General features: G+C 40.6%; 1 protein-coding gene across 2 annotated transcripts in view; it reads left to right on the top strand.

Moving 5' to 3' along the window:
• The first annotated feature begins 332 nt into the window (after positions 1-332).
• Positions 333-25,539, top strand: part of FBXO47 (F-box protein 47) — a 30,032-nt gene continuing 4,825 nt past the window's right edge. The window contains exons 1-9 of one of the 2 annotated variants that reach the window (XM_035303307.3): positions 333-447; positions 4,149-4,352; positions 4,826-4,996; positions 9,537-9,613; positions 12,804-12,881; positions 15,923-16,031; positions 20,080-20,256; positions 21,160-21,306; positions 21,969-22,111. In XM_035303307.3, coding sequence (XP_035159198.1) covers positions 4,172-4,352; positions 4,826-4,996; positions 9,537-9,613; positions 12,804-12,881; positions 15,923-16,031; positions 20,080-20,256; positions 21,160-21,306; positions 21,969-22,111 — 1,083 coding nt within the window. In that variant the 5' untranslated portion in view covers positions 333-447; positions 4,149-4,171. Of the gene's footprint in view, positions 559-4,148; positions 4,353-4,825; positions 4,997-9,536; positions 9,614-12,803; positions 12,882-15,922; positions 16,032-20,079; positions 20,257-21,159; positions 21,307-21,968; positions 22,112-25,539 lie in introns of both variants that reach the window. The other variant, XM_078374314.1, reaches the window with a different exon arrangement.

Genomic DNA, 25,539 nt, shown 5'->3' with positions numbered 1-25,539 from the left:
AGACATGGCTCACCGGGTTCAAGATCTTAGGCTACACCCTCGCCTCCTCCATACCATAAGGGCTCCAACCTGCGTCCCACCTCCCGTCCTCAGCTTGGAGCGAAACGGTGGCTGAGGCCTGAGTTTGGACTCCATGACCTTGCCCTTGTTAATTATTTATGAGACGGGGTGGAGGGGGGCACCATGGGAGCTGGTTCTTACTATTTATGAGGAGGCGGGGCCTCCTTCCGGCTGGGGCTTCTGGGAAGGTCTACAATATTCATGAGGGAGGCGGGCACTACGAGAGCTGAGGCTTCTTGCTATTTATGAGGGGGCGGGGCCTCCTTCCCGCTGGGGCTCCTGGGAAGATTCTACAATATTCTAGAGTTTGCGAGGGCGCCTGGTGAATGGGGCCTCAGCTCTGGAGCGTAAGGGAGTGTGACCCTCTCACTTACTGGCGGGAAGAACGTGAGGAGATAGTTTCTTTTCTAAACACTAAGAAATTTGAGGACGGTGGGGCAAAACGACTAACTCCCACTTTCCTGTGACTCTGTAGCCGGAAAACTGTCAAAATCTGTGGTAAAAGAGGTGTTTTTCCCCCGGTACTTTATTGAGATAATTTCATCTTTCATGACTGAAGGGAGCAAACGATGTACCCCCTGCGGTTTGATTCTCCTGTTAGCCAATTTCTCCTTTAGGCTTCCCTATTTGCGGCTTTGGAGATGTTTAGGGGCAGCTGCCCGGCAGATGGGGTGGGGCCCTTTCAAGGATTTTATATTAAAACAGAAATCCCTGTGAATTTAGTTTTTATCTTAAAGGTGGGGAAGTTCATCAAACTGAGCCCCTCAGAACCTTTCACGTGCGGTCAGAATTAGTGGGATGGAAGAGCGGGCATGAAACATATTTTATTATTATCATTTGGGGCTGTGATCCTTAATCTCTAGAGGGGTGAGCAGAAACCAGAAATAATTTATTATTATACCATCAGAATGTTCACAAAAACGTTCTTTTTCCCTGCAAAACGTCCAGGTCTGAGTGAGGAAAATAAGGAACTCTAAGTGGAGACTTGAGTTTTAAAAGAATTTGGGTTTATAATTTTTCAATTTTTATTTATTTATTTTGAGATGGAGTCTCGCTCTGTCGCCCAGGCTGGAGTGCAGTGGCACAATATCGGCTCACTGAAACCTCTGCCTTCAGGGTTCAAGTGATTCCCCTGCCTCAACCTCCCAAGTAGCTGGGATCACAGTTGTCTTCCACCATGCCTGGATAATTTTTTTGTATTAAGTAGAGTTGGGATTTCATCATGTTGGCCAGAATGGTCTCGAACTCCATACCTCAGGTGATCCAGCCAGCTAGGCCTCCCAAAGTGCTGGGATTACAGACTCGAGCCACTGCACCCAGCCTTATTTATATTTATTTTAAATGTATATATAGTTCATAATTGACACACTGAAGTTCCCACCTGGTGACAGTCTTTGAAGAGCCCTGGGCCCAAGTCCTACTTTCCACAGTCCTCAGGGAAAACAGGTCAAAGCCAAGGCCAGATTTATGTTATTATAATAAAAATGCTTTAAAACGCCTGCTGTAAAAAGTTAGAAATGACCTTATAGATTAAACAGATTAAGATTCTTTTACTTGGTGGAATGACACACTAAGTAATTAAAATATGATTAATTGTAGAAGGACATTTATTAGCATGAGAAGAGAATTCACTGAAAAAAGCAGATTACAAAGTAGTATGAATAGTGATCCCTTTTTTGTTGTTAAAAAAGAAATACATGTATGTAAAAGTCTGCAATGATATAAACCAAGGTGTTTATAAGTGAACTTAATTTTCTTCTTTTCGTTTAGCTTATTTTGTAAAGTTGTTGATAGGTTATTTGTGTAATTTTAATGATTATTTTAAAATATCTCGTAATTTAAATGTTCACCGAATACTGACACCAAGTGCTGCAATATGGTTTCAGAGGTTTAGAGTGTCCTTTCCACTACAAGCTAAATTTCTCTGTTATGTTTTCAAATGTGTAACCAATTTTAAACTGATGTAAGTTGATATGTAACTTTTTAAGATCAATAACAATGTGACTTTAGCAATTTTATAGCAAAGGAGAAAATGCATTTTAACCAGATACATTTATATCTCGTTTTGATGAAAATGTCTTAGTTGTTACTTCAGAAACAAGGAGCCTTAGATTGGAGTTGTAATTATGCATATATACATATATGTATATATACACCAAAGACATTGTTTTCTGAATTAGAACAACAGAGTGATACAAAGTCACTGTGTGGTATATATGTTTAAAGGATTAGTGGTGCCGGGCACGGTGGCTCAAGCCTGTAATCCCAGCACTTTGGGAGGCCGAGGCAGGTGGATCACGAGGTCAAGAGATCGGGACCAACCTGGTCAGCATGGTGAAACCCCGTCTCTACTAAAAATACAAAAAAATTAGCCAGGCATGGTGGCGCGTGCCTGTAATCCCAGCTACTCAGGAGGCTGAGGCAGGAGAATTGCCTGAACCCAGGAGGCGGAAGTTCGAGTGAGCTGAGATCACACCATTGCACTCCAGCCTGGGTAACAAGAGCAAAACTTAGTCTCAAAAAAAAAAGAAGTTTAGGAAATATTTGTCTTTGAAATCAAGTTGCGTAGGCCCTTTCTAAGATTCACCGGTGACTATTATTATTATTCTTTTGTTTGTTTTTGTTTAAGACAGAATCTCGCTTTGTTGCTCATGCTGGATTGGAGTGCAATGAGCAACAATTTCAGCTCACCACAACCTCTGCCTCCTGGGTTCAAGCAATTCTCCTCCCTCAGCCTACCTAGTAGCTGGGATTACAGGTGCATGCCACCATGCCCAGCTAATAGTTGTATTTTTAGTAGAGACAAGGTTTCACCATGTTGTTCAGGCTGGTCTTAAACTCCTGACCTCAGGTGATTCACCCGCCTTGGCCTCCCGAAGTGCTGGGATTACAGGCTTAAGCTACTGCACCCAGCCTAATTTTTGTATTTTTAGTAGAGATGGGGTTTCACCATGTTAGCCAGGCTGGTCTCCAACTCCTGACCTCAGGTGATCCACCCACCTCCACCTCCTAAAGCGCTGGGATTACAGGTGTGAGCCACCTCGGCCAGCCAGTGTCTATTATTAACAGAATGGAGAATTGAGGGAAGAATTACTACTATACTATTCATGTATTTATTCTAGTCCTATTAATTATGTAAGACTTGGCCAGGCCCAGTGGCTCATACCTATAATTCCAGCAATTTGGGAGTCTGAGGTGGGAGGATCACTTGAGACCAGGAGTTTAAGATCAGGTTGGGCAAGATAGACAGACACTGTCTCGACAAAAAAAATTTTTTTTCCACTTTATCTGGGCATGGTGGCTCTGTGCCTATAGTCCCAGCTACTCAGGAGGATTGTTTGAGTGCAGGAGTTCTGAGGCTACAGTGAGTTATCATTACGCCACTGCACTCCAGCCTGGGCAACAGAACAAGACCTTGACTCAAAAGAAAGACTTTAATTTACTGCTTATTTGAGTATTATACAGGACATAATTGATAATAGTAATGACACCTACTTTTTTGTGTTGGGATTACAGATGTAAGCCACAACACCCAGCCTATATTCTTTTAAAAAGTTAAAGTATTAATGTAACTTTAAAATTTTATAGTAATATTTTTCTATTCCTTTAAAACTGAGTACTGACTTTTTTTGTTTGAAGCAATAAAAAAGGATATGAAAATAGAGACTTTAAAACTATTTAAGCTTTAGTTCTAATAAAGTAAGTGGTTTCAGGCTTGGTGGCTCACACCTGTAATTCTAGCACTTTGGGAGGCCAAAGTGGGTGGATCACATGAGGTCAGGAGTTCAAGACCAGCCAGGCCAACATGGCAAAACCTCGTCTCTACTAAAAATACAAAATTAGCTGGGCATGGTGCACATGCCTGTAATCCCAGCTACTGGCCTGTTGAACCCAGGAGGCAGAGGTTGCAGTGAGCTGAGATTGTGCCATTGCACTCGAGCCTGGGCTACAAAAAAACCTTTGAAAATATGGAGAAACAGCTATTGCATATCAAACTATCAATCTCTTCATTTAATAATAAAAAAAAAGCTCTTCCTTGCTTTAATTTTCTTTCTTTCTTGTCTCCTGTGCTTTGTTTTTCTGACCAGGATAAATTTTTGAGACAAGAAGAATGGCATCCAGAATAAATACCAGTTTCACTTTGATTCCCAACCAGAAACATAGACGTAGTAATCATCAAACCAGCTGTTACTCCAAGACTCTTGGCTCAGGCTTTCAACCCATATCAACATTTGGAAATTTTAAAGCCTTACCATTGGAAATATTCCAAATAATTTTAAAATATTTGTCAGGTGAGGTTTGAAAACTTATGAGTAGCCTACACAAGACACTAAAATATTGTAATTTTCCCCAAGAACCAGTTTGTCATCTTAGGCCATGCTAAAATGTTAATGACATTCATGTTAAGTTTATTTATTTTCTAAAGTTTTGTTATTGTCAGGTAAGGAGTACAATGAGAAAGCACGACACTTAAATTATTTTTTTAATCTTCCTTTGAGCACAGCAATACTTAAAACTCTGGAAAGCATGCCTGTAATTATGACATAGTACCTTGATTGGTAAATCCAAACATGTTTCTAATTCACTGAGAACTGGATTTAAAAGAATTTTAAGATTTTTCCCTTTTTTCCCACTGGGATGATGATGGTGATAGTGATGATGATTGAGTTAACTTATAAGTTAATAGACTGTGTTAATAGTGACATTCTTGCATTTAAGCCATTGATACATACATATATATGTGTCTATATATTTCTTTTGGTAGTGAAGGATATCAGCATGCTAAGCATGGTGTCTAAAACAGTCAGCCACCATATTGTTAATTATATATCAACCTCATCAGGACGCAAAAGACTTCTACTACAGGACTTTCATAACCTTGAGCTGCCTGGCAGGAGACAAGACTCTGCTATACTGGAGCACTACAGATCTCTAGGTAACTTGCATAATAAAAATTACAAGTAAAGAACTATGCTTCATTAAGAGAAATTTAGTATACAATTGTGTAAGGCCAGTAGGAAATTGAATTTTTCTAAAATGTGCCTGTTTCTATGATGCTTTTACTCTTTAAAGTGAGAATACTCCCTTAACCACAGTTATTTTTAAAGGTGAGAAAATGCATTTTGATGTAAAGTGTCAGTTCTTTTGATTTCATATAGATACAACATCATCTATGCTTAACTCTAGTGGCTCACCAGTTTAGGAAGTTGATGCTTCACTTCCTGTGGATTGAATGAGTTTTATCTCTTTTCCCTTTCAACCATAATCTAGTCCTTAAAAATAGAAATTTAAACACATTATTCTGGAAGATTATTTATCCTCTCACCAGAAACTATGGTTTTTTAAGTACATTTACAATTAAGTCATTATGCTATAATTAAACTGACCTTATCAAAGCAAAGTCTGTATAATCTTTCTTCCTTGATTTATAATCATTTATGTCTTTTACTCCATTCATTGATTTCATCATCCCTGAAATCAATGAATAGAGAGTGCTGATGTAAACTTCTAATTTTGACTTGACTAATAACACCAACTTCACTATGAAACTGCTTTATAATTCATCAAAGCATGGCAATGAAGCCAAATATCAAGATGGTGTGATTTGAATAAAGGCATAATAGTAAGTTAAGTGAATACTGCCTTTTAGTAGCCCAAGGATGCTTAGATTTAAGATAATAAGAGTGTGTGGATATCATCAAATACATCAATTGTATTTGATGATTACCGGTGTATTTAATAAGACCAAATGAAAGAAAAGTATGTGATCTGATTACAGTGTTGTTGGTTTCAGTATTTATTATTAGGTTTAGTTAAGCCTGTAACACAATATGGAAACTACTTTTTCCTACTTCTCATTGCAAATATCATTTTTCAGCCAGCCACTGTGGCTCACGCCTGTAATCCCAGCACTTTGGGAGGCCAAGGCAGGCAGATAGCCTGAGGTCAGGAGTCTGAGACTAGCCTGGCCAACATGGTGAAACTGTCTCTACTAAAAATACAAAAATTAGCTGGGTGTGTTGTTAGGCACCTGTAATCCCAGCTACTCAGGAGGGTGAGGCAAGAGAATCTCAGGAACCTGGGAGGCAGAGGTTGCAGTGAGCCGAAATCGTGCCATTGCATTGCTCTCCAGTTGGGCGACAAGAACAAAATTCCATCTCAAAAAAAAAAAAAAAGAAAAGGAAAAGGAAAAAAATTATCATCATTAATTGTAGAGAAAGTGGTACTTGGATAATATATTAGAGCTTATACTTTGGTTTTGATCTGAAAGAAATTTTCTCCCTGATCAAGCCTCAATTGCTTAAACAAACTAACAAAAACAGTAAAAAGTACAAATATGTATCGATCTTAATGGCTAGCTTTTTAAAATTGTTTTATTCATATAATGATTTCAACTTTCCATTTAATTTTGATGCAAACACTTGATTTGTGACTGATTCTTTAAGTAAATGTTTGATATACTTACCATTTTTTCATGTCATTCTTAACCGATCTATTATTGTTTTCACTTTTTTTTTTTTTTTTTTTTGAGATGAGATCTTGCAGTGTTGCCCAGGCTGGCCTTGTACTCCTGGGCATAATCGATCCTTCTACGTCAGCCTCTTGAGTATCTGAAACTACAGGCATGTGTGACTGCATCCTGCCTTATTTTCAGACATTAAAATAAGATTTTCAGAATCCTGTGCTTTGTGCCAGGCACAGTGGCTTATGCCTGTGATCCCAGCACTTTGGGAAGCTGAGGTGGGAGGATCGCTTGAGCCCAGGAGTTTAAAACCAGCCTTTCCCAGGCATCAGAGAGGTATTCAAAAATAAATAAAAAAATAAAACCAGCCTGGGCAACATAGGGAGACCCATCTACAAAAAATTAAAAAATTATCTGGGCATGGTGGCACCATACAGCTGTTGTCCCAGTTGCTCAGGAGGCTGAGGTGGGAGGATTACTTGATCAGGCTGCAGTGAGTCAATTGTGACATTGCACTCTGGCCTTGGCAACAGAGTGAGAACCTGTCTCATATATGTATATATAATATATATGGTATTTATATTATATATATATATCTCCTATGCTCTGAAGGTTTTTCGTTGTTCTTTTTTTTTTTTTTTTTTGAGACAGTCTGTCGCCCAGACTGGAGTGCAGTGGCACAATCTCGATTCACTGCAACCTCTGCCTCCTGGGTTCAAGTGATTCTCATGCCTCAGCCTCTCCAGTAACTGGGATTACAGGCATGCACCACCATGCCTAGCTATTTTATGTTATTAGTAGAGACAGGGTTTCACTGTGTTGGCCAGGCTGGTCTCGAACTCCTGTCCTCAAGTGATCGTCTCTCCTCAGCCTCCCAAAATGCTGGGATTACAGGCATGTGCCACTGTTCTCAGCCAATTATAAATTTTAATTTGCTTCTTCATATAAAACAGAGCAGATGGCCAGTGTGGAAAGCACGTTACATCTGACTCTATTTTCATGGGAATAACTTTAAAAAAGTAAGTCTCTAAAGGGTACAGCAGAGCACCTGTGGGTTTTTTTTTTTTTTTTTTAACAGTCAGTATTGGGTTTCATGGTAAGTTGTAATCCTTAAAAACAGGAGTTTTATATTAGGCAACCAGCATACCAAAATAAGGCTGGAAGCAGTCACACAGGCCTGTAGTCCCAGATACTCAGGAGGCTGAGGCAGTAGGATCAATTGTGCCCAGGAGTAGAATTCTAAGAATTAATGCCTAGAATTCTTTAGTTATGATATACTGTGGAACTGGATACCAAAGTATGAAAGGGAAAGAACTCAGCTTAAAAACCAAACACTGAAAAATTTGGTTTTTTTCTTTCCCCTTAGTTGTCATGTTTGAAAATATCTTTTTTTTTATACAAAAATAAAGAGGGCTTATGTTTAAAACTCAATTCTATTTATGTGTTACTCAAACATGTAACTTCTATTTTTTTTTTTTTTCATTTTTGAGACAGAGTTTCTCTCTTGTTACCCAGGCTGGAGTGCAATGGCGCAATCTTGGCTCACTGCAAACTCCGCCTCCTGGGTTCAGGCAATTCTCCTGCCTCAGCCTCTTGAGTAGCTGGGATTACAGGCATGCGCCACCATGCCCAGCTAATTTTTTGTATTTTTAGTAGAGGCGGGGTTTCACCATGTTGACCAGGATGGTCTCGATCTCTCGGCCTCCCAAAGTGCTGGGATTACAGGCGTGACCCACCATGCCCGGCCAAACATAGCAACTTCTAAAGTTAGACTCCTATAGATTCTTCAGGATTATATAAAGTAATTATAATCTTATGTTAAAAAGTAAATACGGAGAAGATGAAAGCTGAAGAAAGTCATGAGGTTCAGGTATATATTTTCCTACCATATCTCTTATTTTTAGTTTGAGGACATTTGCCCTCATAGGAATGTTAACAACGTATTGCCATTTTAGGAAAATAGAATGTTTAAAGTTAGGGGAAACAAATCATACATTTCCTGTCACTGTAGTGCAAATTACATATCTCACTGAGAAATTGAGGGTTTTTTTCTTTTTAAAGTATCTACACAAAATCCTATACATTCTTAACATGCAAGTCCCATAAAAGGATATCTTTGAAGGAAGAGATGGATATTTCATCCTAACTGGATACTTTCTGTGGGGGAAAAAAAATCTAGCCTCTGAAATTTTAAGTACTTATGACTTAAATTTTTGTATTTGGAGACAGGGATACAAAATCTGTTTTTTCTGCTCAACATGATGGTTCACACCTATAATCCCAGTGCTTTGGGAGGCCGAGGTGGAAGGATCACTTGAGCCCAAGTATTTGAGACCAGTCTGGGCAACATAGCAAGCCTCCATCTCTAAGAAAAAAAAAAAAATTTTTTTTATTAGCTGAGCTTGCTGGCATACACCCCTGGTCCTAGCTACTTGGAATGCTGAAGTGGGAGAATCGCTAGAGCCCAGAAGGTCAAGACTGCAGTGAGCCATGATGGCACACCACTGCACTCCAGCCTAGGCAACAGCGCAAGACCCTGTCTCAAAAACAAACAAAAAGAAAGAAAATCTGTTTTATCACTCTTTCCATGTTTTAGATTAACAGCTCTTAAAACATTTTCCTTTGTGGACATGAGGTTAATTTGAAGATATACTGAAATCTGCTTTCTATGGAATAAAGACAAAATAAAATTTCTCTAGTGTGTCTTTGTCTTGTTTTTCTATCTTTTTGAATATACATGTTTTTCCATGTGTCCTATAGTAGCAATTTCACAGTTTTTTGCAAGATTTTATGCCAAGGCCTCTTAGATGAGCATCAGCGTCACTTGGTAAATACCATAAATGGTAAGTGTTTGCACCCTTCCTCCCAAACTTACTCTTAAAACCCATATCAACTCATAGTCCACTGTGATATACCATACTTGACTTTCAGGAACCATTATTCTGTGCCCTATTGATATTCTTAAATTAGTTGTATTGTTGTCATTTTTACTTGTGTCTCTTTACTTTTTTAGGTCTACTGTTTAAAAGATGCACATTGCTGTTACCCACCAAGGAAAGGCTAAAGTACATTCACAAGATACTCACAGAAGTAATATCATACTTCTAAATTAGTTTACAATCTTGATTTCCAGTAAAGATAATTTATTATCTTATGCTCATTTTACTCTATATTAATAGGATTTCATGAATTAGCACTAAAAAATTGATTTGTGATAATCTAATACTTTACCAAGTACTTAGAGATTATATAATGTCAAAATATAGTAATCTTTTACTTATTATAAAACAATTTTCATATATAACTAAGTACATCATTCAAGTTTATTATGTTTTCCAGAGTATAAAGTTTATTTACATTAAATATAAATCCTAAGGAAGTTTTAAAGTAGTGATTTAGATATTGTATTAAAGTGAAATAATTTCTGAATGTTGCAATTTTATTGTTTAAATGTATAGAAACATAGGAAAGTGCCTTTAATATGTAAAATGACAAACCTTTTATGATAATAGACTTGGAAATGTGTATCGGTATGTTTGGGCATAGTCTCTTTATAAGACTCAGTTTTAATATATAAATCTAAGCACACATCCAACTCTGATGGTTCAGTTCCACACTCAATAATATCCACTGTTTTTGATGCACTGACTTTTTCATGTCAGCATTTGCATTGAGTTCTGGTCTATATTATTGTAGCAGCTTCCCAGATGATCTTTCTGCCATCCAATTTATTGGATCCAAACCCTTCTGTGTGCTGCTGAATCAAGATTAATCTTCTTAAGGCATCACACTCATCAACATAACTTTCTTTTTTTTTTTTGAGACAGAGTCTTGCTCTGTCACCCAGGCTAGAGTACCACAGTGGTGCAATCTTGGCTCACTGCAACCTCTGCCTCTCAGGTTCAAGTGATTCTACTGCCTCAGCCTCCCAAGTAGCTGGGATTACAGGCACGTGCCATAATACCCAGCTAATTTTTTCTTTTTTAGTAGAGATGGGGTTTCACTGTGTTAGGATGGTCTCAAGCTCCTGACCTCGTGATCTGCTGGCCTTGGCCTCCCAAAGTGCTGAGATTACAAGCATGAGCCACTGCACCCAGTCAACATAACTTTCTTGTATAAAAATCTTTTGCTGGGCACAGTGGCTCATGCCTATAATCCTGGAACTTTAGAAGTGCAAGGCAGGTGGATCACCTAAGGTCAGGAATTTGACACCAGCCTGGCCAACATGGTGAAACCTCATCTCTACTAAAAATACAAAATTTAGCCAGGCAGGCCTGGTGGTGTCTGTAATCCCAGCTACTTGGGAGGCTGAGTCAAGAGAATTGCTTAAACCCAGGAGGCGGAGGTTGCAGTGAGCCAAGATTGCACCATTGCACTCCAGCTTGGGTGACAGAACAAAAACTCCGTCTAAAAAAACAAAACAAAACAGAACAAACTTTCAATGGCTACTCAATTTTTTGACAAGATAGGGTCCAAAGTCCATTGCTGGCCAAGTACAGTGGCTCATGCCTATAATCCCAGCACTTTGGGAGGCCAAGGCCGGCAGATCACGAGGTCAGGAGCTTGAGACCATCCTAACACAGACCATCCTCCCAGCATTCTGGGAGGCTGAAGCAGGAGAATCATTCAAGCCCAGGAATTTGAGACCAGCCTGGGCAACATAGTGAGACCACATCTCTACCAAAATTAAAAAAAAAAAAACAATTAGTCAGCCAGGTGCAGTGGCCCTGGCTGTGGTCTCAGTTATTTGGGAGGCTGAGGTGGAAGGATTGGCTTGAGACCATGGGTTGGAGGCTCCACTGAATTCTGATCATGCCACTGTGCTCCAACCTGGATGACAGAGTGAGACCCTGTCTCAAACAAACAAAAACAAAGCCTGTTGCTGGTATTTAGTGTCCTACCAATGCCACCTTACTTTCCACTTCTTTGAGCCTAATTAAATTGGTCATTCAAATAAACATAGTTGTATGTGCATATGGTTTTGTTCTTTTTGTTTCTCTCACCAATTCTTTCCATTCTTTACGTCTGACTTTTAAGACATTGCTTATTTCACGTTTTCTTCATAAGTTTTTCTGATCATTCCCAAATTTATCTTTATCCTGCACCTGGCTGACTAGTTGTTTTTTTTTAATTTTGGTAGAGATGTGGTCTCACTATGTTGCCCAGGCTGGTCTCAAATTCCTGGGCTCGAATGATTCTCCTGCTTCAGCCTCCCGAATGCTGGGATTATAGGCATGAGCCACTAACTTTTAAGACATTGCTTATTTCACGTTTTCTTCATAAGTTTTTCTGATCATTCCCAAATTTATCTTTATCCTGTTTTGTTTGTTTTTTTTTTTTTTGTATGTTCGTTTGTTTTTGAGATGGAGTTTCACTCTTGTTGCCCAGGCTGAAGTGCGGTGATGCAATCTCAGCTCATTCCTCCAGCCTGCAACCTCCACCTTTCAGATTCAAGTGAATCTCCTGCCTAAGCCTCCCAAGTAGCTGGGATTTCAGGCTCCCTCCACCACGCCTGAGTAATTTTTGCATTTTTAGTAGAGACGGGGTTTTATCACGTTGGCCAGGCTGGCCTCGAACTCCTGACCTCAGGTGATCCACCCGTCTCAGCCTCCCAAAGTGCTTGGATTGCAGGCGTGAGCCACCACACCTGGCATATACTGTTTTCATATTGTCTGATATAGTCTTTGCTCAGTCATCTTAACATTTATATGTATTCTAACCTGAATTATTATAATAAATTCACATGTCTATATCTTATTCTCTTAAACTGTGGACCAGGTGTGGTGGCTTACACCGGTAATTCCAGCACTCTGGGAGGCCAAGGCGGGTGGATCACCTGAGATCAGGAGTTCGAGACTAGCCTGGCCAACATGGTGAAACCCCATCTCTACAAAAAATATAAAAATTTAGCCATGCATGGTGGTGCACATCTATAATTCCAGCTACTCAGGAGGCTGAGGCACCAGAATTACTTGAACCTGGAGACAGAGGTGGAGTGAGCTGAGATCATGCCACTGCACTCCAGTGTGGGCAACAGAGCAAGACTCTGTCTCAAAAAATAAAAATTATTATTATTATTAAATAAATTGTGAGCTCCTTGAGAGTAGACGCTTTTTTACTTCTTTTATAATCCCCACCTACGTAACACAGTGCAGATCAGAATAGGTACGGAAAAAATTCTTGCTTATTTCCATTAAATTTGAATGTCAAACCATCGTTCCACCATTGTCAAACTATAGTTACACTGAAAAGGAGGCATTAACAGTTGTTCTCTTTACAGGTTTCCTGCTTTAAATTCAGTGGCTGTGCAGCTCCTATGCAGTGTTTAGGATTCACATGTTATGGCATGTTTTTACAGGTACTTTTTTTAATGAGAGAAGAAAAGGGATACCTTTGAACTTCAAACAGTATGCAGTCTCTCTTTTCATAGGTTAATAAAGTTATAACAATCTTAAAAAGAGCAGAATAAAATTATAAAGATTGAGAATGTATTAATCTAATAGTGTGTTTGCTATCTCAGATTTTCATTTTGAGTTTCTCAGTGATAAAAAAATGTTTGACATTTACTTATCCCCCAAACCATTCTATATCCTGAATGAAGGTTATTCCTCCTAAAAAATTGTTATCCTTGGCCAGGCACGGTGGCTCACGCCTGTAATTCCAGCACTTTGGGAGGCCGAGATGGGGGGATCACGAGGTCAAGAGTTTGAGACCAGCTTGACCAATATGGTGAAACCCCATCTCTACTAAAAATAGAAAAATTAGCCGGGCGTGGTGGCATGCTCCTGTAATCCCAGCTACTTGGGAGGCTGAGGCAGGAGAATTGCTTGAACCCAGGAGACAGAGGTTGCAGTGAGCCAAGATCGAACACTGCAGATACCTATATCTGTCTATATAATGAGTTTTAAATCTTCGCCTAGTTATTTAAAGTGTGATACTAGTAATCAGTTGTATTATTTCAATAACATTTTGACTAATCTTTTGTTGTAAACAAAGAAAATAATAATTAGCATTTATTCAGCATACTATGTGGCAAACACTGTTCTAAGCAGTTTACATGTATTGACTAATTTATTTTTATTTATCTTTTTTTTTTTTTTTTTTTGAGATGGAGACAGCGTTTCACTCTTGTTACCCGGGCTGGAGTGCAATGGCACGATCTCGGCTCACTGCAACCTCCGCCTCCTGGGTTCAGGCAGTTCTCCTGCCTCAGCCTCCTGAGTAGCTGGGATTACAAGCGCGCACCACCATGCCCAGCTAATTTTTGTATTTTTAGTAGAGACGGGGTTTCACCTTGTTGACCAGGATGGTCTTGATCTCTTGACCTCGTGATCCACCTGCCTCGGCCTCCCAAAGTGCTGGGATTATAGGCGTGAGCCACCACACCTGGCAACATGTATTGACTAATTTAAATCTACAACAACCTTGTGAGATAGACACTGCACCCATAAGAATCTTGCTCTGCTCAGCCTACCAGCCCCCAACTCTTCCAAGACAGATTTTTCCTATTTAATTTTGTTTTTTACTTGTTTCTTTCTTTCTTTGGAACATGTAATACATACATATGTATTCATGTACAATTCCAAGGGTACAAAATGTATAAAGTAAAAAGTCTCCCTCCTTGTCCACTAAGTTCCCTTCACCATAAATAATCACGGTTGCAGTTTCTTGTATGTCCTCCTACAGGGAATAAGATTAATTTTTATTAATTAATTTATTTATTTCTGAGGCCCAGTCTTGCTCTGTCACTAGGCTGGAGTGCAGTGGTGTGATCTCAGCTTACTGCAGCCTCTGCCTCCCAGGTTCAAGCAATTCTCCTGCCTCAGACTCCCAAGTAGCAGGGATTACAGGTATGCGCCACCATACCCAGCTAATTTTTGTACTTTTAGTAGAGACAAGGTTTCGCCATGTTGGTCAGGCTGGTCTCAAACTCCTGACCTCAGGTGATCCTCCTGCCTCAGCCTCCCAAAGTGCTGGGATTACAGACATTAGCCACCACAACTGGCCAGATTATTATTATTATTATTATTATTATTATTATTATTTTTGAGATGGAGTCTCACTCTGTTATCCAGGCTGGAGTGCAGTGGCATAATTTCGGCTCACTGCAACCTCAGCTTCCTGGGTTCAAGTGATTCTCCTGCCTCAACCTTCCAAGTAGCTGAGATTACAGGCGCCCGCCACCTGTAATCTTTTTTTTCTTTTATGTTCTTGTTCCGCATAGTAATTTTTTTGTTGTTGTTTGTTTTGTTAGTAGAGACAGAGTTTCACCACGTTGGCCAGGCTGGTTTTGAACTCCTGACCTCAGGTGATCCACCTGCCTTGGCCTCCCAAAGTGCTAGGATTACAGGCATGAGCCACTGTGCCCAGCCAGTAAGTTTTTTGGTTGTTCACATCCAAAAGTCATAAATAGCTGGGCATAGTGGTTCATACCTGTAATTCCAGCACTTTGGGAGGCCGAGGCAGGCAGATTATCTGAGGTAAGGAGTTCAAGTCCAGCCTGGACAACATGGCAAAACCCCATCTCTACCAAGAAAATAAAATTACAAAAAGTCATAAATGCTCAGAATTGTCACACTGAAATTCAATCACTCTTATTTATAAACAGTATCATAAATGCCAACTGGCAGGGTGAAAGGGGTTCTCTAATCTTAAATCCATAGCATGGTTGTGAGTCAGATATCTAAACTGCATTCAGGGTTTTGCCCTTATTTTGTTATTTGCCTCATATTGTCAAAGTTCAGGATTCAGTACCATTTAAGTGTTGCTCAAACAAAAAAGTTCTCTCCATTGCACTCCAAGCTGGGCAACATAGCAAGATTCCATCTCAAAAAAAAAAAAGTTCTCTAAAAAGATATTTCCTTTCCAACCAAAAAAAAAAAAACAACAGGATTTTGGAGATTCCCAAGTTTTGTTTATGTAAATTTGTTATTAATTTCATACTTCTATAATGGATAAAAGTTGTACATCACCTTAATCATGTGCTAAAAACAGTTACACTCATAAGATGGTGGTGACTTTTGTTTTTGTTGTTGTGTTTGTTGTTGTTTTTTGAGACAGAGCTTTGCTCTTGTCACCCAGGCTGGAGTGCAATGGCATGATCTCAGCTCACTGCAACCTCCGACACCTGGGTTCAAACAATTCTTCTGACTCAGCTCCTGAGTAGCTGGGATTACAGGCACCTGCCACCACGCCAGGCTAATTTTTGTATTTTTAATAGAGACAGGGTTTCACCATGTTGGCCAGGCTGGTCTTGTACTACTAACCTCAGGTGATCTGCCTGCCTTGGCCTCCCAAAGTGCTGGGAATACAGGCGTGAACCACCATGCCCAGTGTGACTTATGTTTCAGTCTGATAGTCTGAACATCAATAATGTTTCCTTTATTTTATTTTCCTCAGACCTTAACAGCAGGTTGGGATGAACTTGAGTGCCATCGCGTTTATAATTTCTTATGCGAACTGACCAATCTCTGCCGCAAGATGCAAATGGTTGTCTGCAGCAAACCAGGTAAAAAAAAAATACAATTTGCACATAATATTATACAGAGATTAAAATAGAAAAAAAAAACAGAGTTTTCAAAATGTATTTAAAAATAATTTTTGGCCAAGTGTGGTGGCTCAGGCCTAAAACCCCAGCACTTTGGGAAGCCAAGGTGGGAGGATCACTTTAGCCCAGAAGTTCAAGAGCAGCCTAGGCAACATAGTGAGAACTTGTCTCTAAAAAAATAAAAAATTATCAAAGCATGGTGGTGTATGCCTGTGGTTCCAGCTACTCAGGAGGCTGGAGGTGAAAAGATCACTTGAGCCTGGGAGGTCGAGGCTGCAGTGAGCTGTGATCACACCACTGCACTCAGCCTGAGCAACAGAGTGAGACCCTGTCTCGATAAATAAATGAATAGTGGATCACGTGCCGTGGCTCACAGCTGCAATCCCGACACTTTGGGAAGCCAAGGCAGACAGATTACTTGAGGCCAGGGGTTCAAGACCAGCCTGGGCAACATAGCAAGACCTCGTCTCTACAAAAAATAAAAAAAATTAACCAGGTGTGATGGCATGTGCCTGTACTCCCAGCTACTCAGGAGGCTAAAGTGGGAGGATCGCTTGAGTCCCTGAAGGTCAAGGCTACAGTGAGCCATCATTGCACTACAGCATTCTAGTGTGGGCAATGGAGTGAGACACTCTAAGAAAAGCAAAGAAATAGTAATATACCATTTCTCATTCCATTGGGATGGCTAGAATCAGAAAGTTGGTTTTAGATAGTGTTAGTGAGAATGTGACAGCAATCCTCATATATTGCTGGAGGCAATGTATAACAGTGTAGCCACTTTGCAAAATAGTCTGACAGTTTCTCAAATGATTAAACATTGAGTTATCATATGATCCACCAATTTTACTTCTAGGTATATAGCCCCAAGAGAAATGAAAATATGTCCACACAGAAACTTGTGCATGAATGGTTTTATTGTCGTTTTGTTTTGTTTTGAGACATGGTCTAGCTCTATCACTCAGGCTGAAGTGCAGGGGCACAAGCTTGGCTCACTACAACCTCCACTTCCTGGGCTCAAGCAATCCTCTACTTCCTGGGCTCAAGCAATCCTCCAACCTCAGCCTCCCGAGTAGCTGGTACTATAGGCACATACCAGCATGCCCAGCTAATATTTTTGGTATATTTTGATAGAGATCGGGTTTCACCATGTTCGAACTCAAGTGATCTGCCCGCCTTAATCTCCCAAAGTGCTGGGATTATAGGCATAAGCCACCACACCTGGCCTGCATGAATGTTAATAGCAGCATTATTCATATTAGCCAAAAGATGGAAACATCCCAAATATCCATCAGTGTGTGAATAGATAAATAAAATGTAGTAGTATATCCATACCATAGAATATTATTTGACCATTAAAAAAAATTAAGTGGCCAGGCACAGTGGCTCACACCTGTAATCCTAGCACTTTGGGAAGCCAAGGTGGGCAGATCATGAGGTCAGGAGTTCAAGACCAGCCTGGCCAACATGGTGAAACCCCATCTCTATTAAAAATACAAAAAATTAGCTGGGCATGGTGGCACATGCCTGTGTTCCCAGCTACTCAGGAGGCTGAGGCAGAGAATTGCTTAAACCCAGGAGGCAGAAGTTGCAGTGAGTTTAGATAGTGCCACTGCACTCCAGCACTCCAGCCTGGCCGATACAGTGAGACTCCATCTCAAAAAAAAAAAAATGAAGTGCTGTGGGGGTTGGGAGAGGGAGAGAATCAGGAAGAATAACTAGTGGATGCTGTGCTTAATAGCTAGGTGATGGGGGGTGCGGAGCAAGGGGAGGGATAACATTAGGAGAAATACCTAATGTAGATGATGGGTTGATGGGTGCAGCAACCCACCATGGCACATGTGTACCTATGTAACAAACCTGCACGTTCTGCCCATGTATCCCAGAACTTAAAGTATAATAAAAATAAATAAATAAATATCTACATGATGGAATAATCTGTGCAGCAAACCACCATGGCACACATTTACCTGTGTAACCTGCACATCATGTACATATATCACTGAACTTCAAAGTTGAAGAAAAAAAAAAGAATGAAGTGCTGATATATGCTACAACATAGATGAACCTTGAAAACACTGTATTAGGTGAAATAGCCAGTCACAAAATACCACATACTATATTATTTCGTTCATACAAAAATCCAGAATAGGGGCCGGGTGTAGTGGCTCACACCTGTAATCCCAGCCCTTTGGCAGGCTGAGGTAGGTGGATCACCTGAGGTCAAGAATTTGAGACCAGCCTGTCCAACATGGTGAAGCCCCATCTCTACTAAAAATACAAAAAAAAATTAGCCAGGCATGCTGGTGAGCGCCTCGGATCCCAGCTACTCGGGAGACTGAGACAGGAAAATCACTTGAGACAGAGGTTGCAGCGAGCTGAGATCGTACCACTGCACTCCAGTCTGGGTGGCGAGTGAGACTCTGTCTCAAAAAAAAAAAAAACAAAATCTAGAATAGGGAAATCTATGGAGATGGAAAGTAGAGTATTCGTTGCTTAGGGCCGGAGGTGGTAAAGGACAGAGAGTTAACAGGATGATCGCGAAAAGAATAAAATGTCTTTTTGAAGTGATGAAAATGTTCTAAAATTGGCTATGGTGATGGCTTGCACATATCTGTGAATATACTAAAAACCATTGAATTGTACATTTTAAATGGATAAATTGTTTGGTATGTGATTTATATCTCAGTAAGGTTTTTGAAAAAGTAGTCCTGTGTTAATCTAAAATTTTTGTAGCTGAGTGTGGTAGCTCATGCTTCATGATCCCAACACTTTGGGAGGCTAAGGTGGGAGGATCACTTGAGTCCAGGAGTTCAAAACCAGCCTGAGCAATATAGTGAGATCTCTGTCTCTACAAAAAATAAAATTAGCCTGTGGTCCCAGCTACTCAAGAGGCTGAGGTGGGAGGATTGCCTGAGCTTGGGAGTTCAAGGTTGTGGTGGTTATTATCTATCATGCCGCTGCACTCCAGCTTGGGTGACAGAGCAAGACCTCTTATCTATTAACAATAGCAACATAACATTTTCTTTTTTTTTTTTTTTCTTTTTGAGATAGAGTCTAGCTCTGTTGCCCACACTGGAATGCAGTGGTGATATCTCAGCTCACCGCAACCTCCGTCTCCTGGGTTCAAGAGATTCTCCTGTCTCAGCTTCTCAAGTACCTGGGATCACAGGCATGTGCCACCATGCCTGGCTAATTTTTTGTATTTTTAGTAGAGATGGTTTCACCTTGTTGGCCAGGTTGATCTTGAACTCCTGACCTCAAGTGATCCTTCCACGTCAGCTTCACAAAGTGCTGGCATTACAGGCATGAGTCACCACACCTGGCCGTAAAATTTTCACAGATGAGACCGGGCACGGTGGCTGAAACCTATAATCCCAGCACTTTGGGAGGCCAAGGTGGGAGGATTTCAAGAAGAGTCTGAAGGAGGAATTCAAGACCAGTCTGGCCAAGATGGTGAAACCCCACCTCTACTAAAAATACAAAAATCCGCTGGGTGTGGTGACGGGCGCTTGTAATCCTAGCTACTCAGGAGGCTGAGGCAGGAGAGTTGCTTAAACCCTGGAGGCTGAGGTTGCAGTGAGCCAAGATCATGCCACTGCACTCCAGCCTGGGCAACAAAGTGAAACTCTGTCTCAAAAAAAAAAAAATCTTTCATAGAGGGAAATTGTACTTTCAGTACAAAGTATATTAATGATGTATGTCTTTGACCTTTCTCTAAATTTATTATTTTTAAATCCAAAATTGTACAAGAGTCTGATAAGCTTAAGCATGTCTTTTGATTGACCCATTATTCAAAGTATTGACTATAAATCAGGAAGGTAAGAGTAAGTAAGTAGATAGACAAATTATGAAGTTAGGGTAGTTTAAGAATAATCTCTTGGTTACTCCCTGTTTAGAAATCTAGTTTACTATCACTAATCATAATGGTTAATAAGTTGATTTGATCACTATTCAATATGCACAGCAGCCTTTCTAGGAAGAATGATTTACAATTCTTTTGCCTTCATAGGAAGTGCCCGAAAACTGGAATTAAGGATCAGACTCTTCTGTAGGAATGTCCTGCTTGATCATTGGACACATCAAAATGATTCTGCTTTTTGGTTGACACGAATATTAAAACCATGGCCAATGGTGAACCAGGCAAGATTACTGTACATCATCTTTGGGCCAATATCTCCTCAGGATGGTGAGCACCCATTTTTCAGGGATGTATGTTACATAACTGGGGTTCATTATTTTTACTTTAGGAAGCATATATACACACATACACACACACTCACTTTTTTTTTTTAGACAGTCTTGCACTGTCACCCAGGCTAGAGTATAGTGGCATCATTAGCTCACTACAACCTCAAACTCCTGGACTCAAGGGATCGTCCTGCCTCAGCTTCCCTAGTAGCTGGGACTACAGGCCCATGTCACTACACCTGGCTAGATTTTTACTTTTTGTAGAGACAGGGTCCTACTTTGTTACCTAGGTTGATCTCAAATTCCTGGGCTCAAGTGATCCTCTTACTTTGGCCTTCCCAAGTGCTAAGATTACATACATGAGCCACTGTGCATGGCTAAGAAGCATACACACACAAACATACACATACATAGACACACACACACATATACACACACATATTTTTTTTAGACAGTCTTGCCCTGTTACCCAGCGTGGAGTGCATTGGCACAATCTCCACTCACTGCAACCTCTGCTTCCCAGGTTCAAGCAGTTCTCATCCCTCAGCCTTCCGGGTAGCTGGGACTATAGGCGCGCACCACCATGCCTGGCTAATTTTTGTATTTTTAGTAGAGACAGGGTTTCACCATATTGGCCAGCCTGGTCTCGAACTTTGAACCTTAAGCAATCTGCCCACCTCAGCCTCCCAAAATGTTGGGATTACAGGTGTGAGCCACCACATCCAGCCAGAAATGTTCATATCTATACTGTTACCAGGATTTACTTCTCGTTATGAAAGTTAAAATGAAAGTAGCTCGTATAAGTAATGAGATTCCATTATGCAATTCACTTTCCTTTTTAAACAAGTCTTTATCATAAAGCCAACTATTCTGTCATAGCCTCGTTTTTCTTTCAATTCAGGACAGGTGATTTGGCAGAAAATGATAGAAGAACCTGCAGATGAATTCAATCTGAAAGGTTTGGCTGATGCCATTAAGTTATTATATGACTCTGGCACTAAAGAGTGGACAGCAGATGATGTCATCAGTCTTGTAGATGAACTATCAGGTAAAAAATATATTTATTAACATAGAATAATAGAAATTTATTGTTAAAATACAGTTACAAAATTGTAAGGGTAATTCTACAGGTAACAGATGATGTGCCTGTTGGAAATTACTTAATGCTCTAAAATATTTGAAGAGTTTGGCATTATGTTTGACAAGAATACATATAATCAATTTCTTTTGCTTGTCAGTTTTATAAATAAATATTTATTATTATTATTTGAAAGCCTCTTCGTTTAATTAGCTCAATTACTCCCATGTTGTAAATTCTCAGAAACAACCTCCTAGGTTCTGTAAGAAGCCCTCTTCTGCAGGTAAACGAGAGGTGAAACAATTTTTTCCATTCCTGCATAATCCTTTAGATTCTAAAGTTTCCAAGGTTACTTTCCTTGCACAGGATTAGACTGCTTTGCCTGCTGACCTATGTGTAGGAGAATTGCTTTGATTATATTATTAGTATATTTATAAGAGCCTCCATGACATGGCAGTAATCTGTCTCTAACTGAAAGCCATAATTGGAAAACTACAGCATTTTTTATGAGCATTTCCCTTGGCACTAATTGTACTTCCAATAAAGTGATATAATATTGCATATGCTTAATGGTGTTTACTATAGCTGTTGTGTGATTTCTCATTAAATAACTGTTCTTCCTCTAATAAAAGTGGTTCCCCATGAGTGGCTTCTAGAGAATAATGCACGTCTCCTAATGCTAACTGGAAACAACATCTGTCTCACTTTCATGGCTAGTAAAGCTGTGAATGGACGGGCCATTGAACTGGCAAGGTTCATAGTCTTTTTGGCTTTGGTAAGTAAAAAATAAGTTTTTCTCTAGCGAGTTGTTTAACACTACAATTGACCTACTAAGGAGCTGAAGGAACTGAAACGTGCACAAAACATTTTCTAAAAATGAGCATTAAAGTATGTATTTTTAATATTTCTGTTTCAAAATATTAAAACACATCTAATAAACTATAATATTTGGAATCATCCCTTCTATTAACCTCTCCCCACTTCAAGTCTGGATTGTCATTATACAGTCATGCTAAGTTTTATATATATATTTTTTAAATTCCATTTTAAAGAAAACATCCCATTTGATTTGCTTCAAAATAATCACTATGGAAGTGGGATGGGGAAAGGACTTGGGAATAAACGGGGGTAGAGTTGAAACAAGGTTGGTAATTGTTGAAACTGGGAAGTGAATACTAGGAGTAGATATTATTCTCTCTAATTTTGTATAGCCAAAATGTTTCAAAATAAAAAGTCTTAAAAATATATTTAGTCTGAGAAGGATGGCTCATGCCTCTAAACCCAGCACTTTGAGAGGCTGAGGCAGGAGGATTGCTTGAGCCCAGGAGTTTGAGACTAGCCTGGGAAATATGGTGAAACCTGTCTCTACAAAAAAATACAAAAGTTAGCTGGGCATGGTGGCAACATGGGTCCTAGCTACTCAAGAGGCCGAGATGGGAGGATTGATTGAGCCTGGGAGTTCAAGGTTAGAGTGAGACAAGATTGTGCCACTGTACTCCAGCCTGGGCAACAAAGCGAGACTCTCTCAAAACACCCACACACACACATGTACAAACATATATAAAAATATTTAATATTCATTTAACACAGATTTATTGATTGTTTACTATGGGCCATAAATTATGAGATTCTAGGACTATAAAAACTAATAGAAAAAAATTCTGACTACAAGCTTTGAAATAGTCTTTGTTTTTGTTTTTGTTTTTTTGAGATGGAGTCTCACTCTGTCGCCCAGGCTAGAGTGCAGTGTTGTGATCCCAGCTCACTGCAGCCTCTGCCTCCAGCGATTCTCTTGCCTCAGCCTCTGAGTAGCTGGGATTACAGGCGCGCGCCACCTGACCTGGCTAATTTTTGTATTTTTAGTAGAGAGGGGGTTTTGCTGTGTTGCTTAGACTGGTGTTGAACTCCTGACCTCAAGTGATGCACCTGCCCTGGCCTCCCAGTGCTGGGATTACAGGCATGAGCCACCACACCCAGCCTGAACCAGTCTTTTAAGAAATACCAAGAAAGACTGGGCATGGTGGCTTATGCCTGTAATCCCAGCCCTTTGGGAGGCTGAGGTGGGCAGACCACTTGAGCTTAGGAGTTTGAGACCAGCCTGGGCAACATGGTGAAACCACGTTTCTACAAAAAAGTAAAATTATCTGGCATAGGCACCTGTAGTCCCAGCAACTTGAGGGGCTGAGGCAGAAAGATTGCATGAACCTGAGAGGTCAAGGCTGCAGTGAGCCAAGATTGCATCACTTCATTCAGCCTGGGTGACAAAGTAAGAGTCAGTCTCAAAAAAAAAAAAAAGCTGGGTGGGGTGCAATGGCTCATGCCAGTAATCCTAACACTTTGGGAGGCAAAACCCAAAAGATCAGTTGAGCCCAGGAGTTCAAGCACACAGCAAGACCCTGTCTCTACAATATATAGTTTTTTAATTGGCTGGCACAGTGGTTCATGCCTGTAATCTCAGGATTTTGGGAGACCGAGGTGGGCGGATCACCTGAGGTCAGAAGTTTGAGACCAGCCTGGCCAACGTGGTAAAATGCCAAGTCTACTAAAAATACAAAAATTATCTGGGTGTGGTGGTGGGTGCCTGTAATCCCAGCTACTCGGAAGGCTGAGGCAGGAGAATCACTTGAGCCAGGGAGGCAGGGGTTGCAGTGAGCAGGAGATCGTGCCACAGCACTCCAGCCTGGGCAACAGAGTGAGACTCTCTCAAAAAAAAATAAATAAAGCTGGGTGCAGTGGCTCACACCTGTAATCCCAGCACTTTGGGAGCCCAAAGCAGGCGATCACCTTAGGTCAGGAGTTCGAGACCAGCCTGACCAACACGGAGAAACCCAGTGTCTACTAAAAAGACAAAAAAATTAGCCAGGCATGGTGACAAATGCCTGTAATCCCAGCTACTCAGGAGACTGAGGCAGGAGAAGTGCTTGAACCCAGGAGGCGGAGGTTGCGGTGAGTTGCTGAGATCAGCCATTGCATTGTAGCTGGGGCAACAAGAGCAAAAGTCCGTCTCAAAAAAAAAAAAAATGTGCAGAAGAGCAGGAGGTGAGGTTAGACATGAAAGGAGAGGCTAGGTAAGGAAGGGTTTTGTGGGCCATTCTGTGGAGCTTGAATACATTTTCTGTTTTTTTTTGAGACAAAGTCTCACTCTGTTGCCCAGGCTGGAGTGCAGTGGCAAAATCTCGGCTCACTGCAACCTCCACCTTCTGGGTTCAAGCAATTCCCCTGCCTCAGCCTCCTGAGTAGCTGGGATTACAGAAGACTGCAACCATTCCCAGCTAATTTTTGTATTTTTAGTAGAGATGGGGTTTCACCACGTTGGTCAGGATGGTTGGTCTTGAACTCCTGACCTCATGATACACCCGCCTCAGCCCCCTAAAGCGCTGGGATTATAGGTGTGAGCCACCATACCTGGCCTGAACCCATTTTCTAATAGGGAGCTACTGAAAAGTCTTATGAAGGGGAGAGACAATTGGCTTTGTGTTTTTGGCAGATCACTTTGTCAGCACTATAGCAAATGGAATGGAGAGAAAGTCACTAGGGGTGGGGAAGCCTTCTCTAGAAAGCCTTCTCTGATTAACATTTCAGTTCTGATCATTGAAGTTCTCTGAACTGCCTCTGATTTGTCTTCTCTAGTGTCATTTACTATTAGTGTCCTTAAGCCATTGTATGTGTTGGGAAGGTCATCTCCCAAAAAGGACTGTAAGCTTTTTGAAATCCAGGATTGTGTCACATTTCTTTTATCATTCCTAGTACAGTATGTTACACATAATAAATACTCAATAGATCTTTCCTAGCACAGTACTATTTTTGTTTATTTATTTATTTTGAGACAGAGTCTTGCTCTGTCGCCCAGGCTGGAGTGCAGTGGCTCGATCTCTGCTCACTGCAACCTCCAGTTCCCAGGATCAAGTGATTCTCCTGCCTCAGCCTCCTAGGTAGCTGGGACTACAGTCACGCACTACCACACCCAGCTAATTTTTGTATTTTGTGGTAGAGACGGGGTTTCACCGTGTTGGCCAGGATGGTTTCGATCTCTTGACCTTGTGATTCGCCTGCCTCAGCCTCCCAAAGTGCTGGGATTACAGGTGTGAGCCACCGTGCCCGGCCTATTTATTTATTTTTGAGATGGAGTCTGGCTCTGTCACCCAGGCTGGAGTGCAGTGGCCCGATCTTGGCTCACTACAACCTCCACCTCCTGGGTTCGAG

This window comes from Callithrix jacchus, chromosome 5 (genome assembly GCF_049354715.1).
Source record: "Callithrix jacchus isolate 240 chromosome 5, calJac240_pri, whole genome shotgun sequence".
Lineage (NCBI taxonomy): Eukaryota > Metazoa > Chordata > Mammalia > Primates > Cebidae > Callithrix > Callithrix jacchus.
Note: the sequence above shows the minus strand (reverse complement) of the source record. Positions and strands in the feature narration are given on the sequence as shown.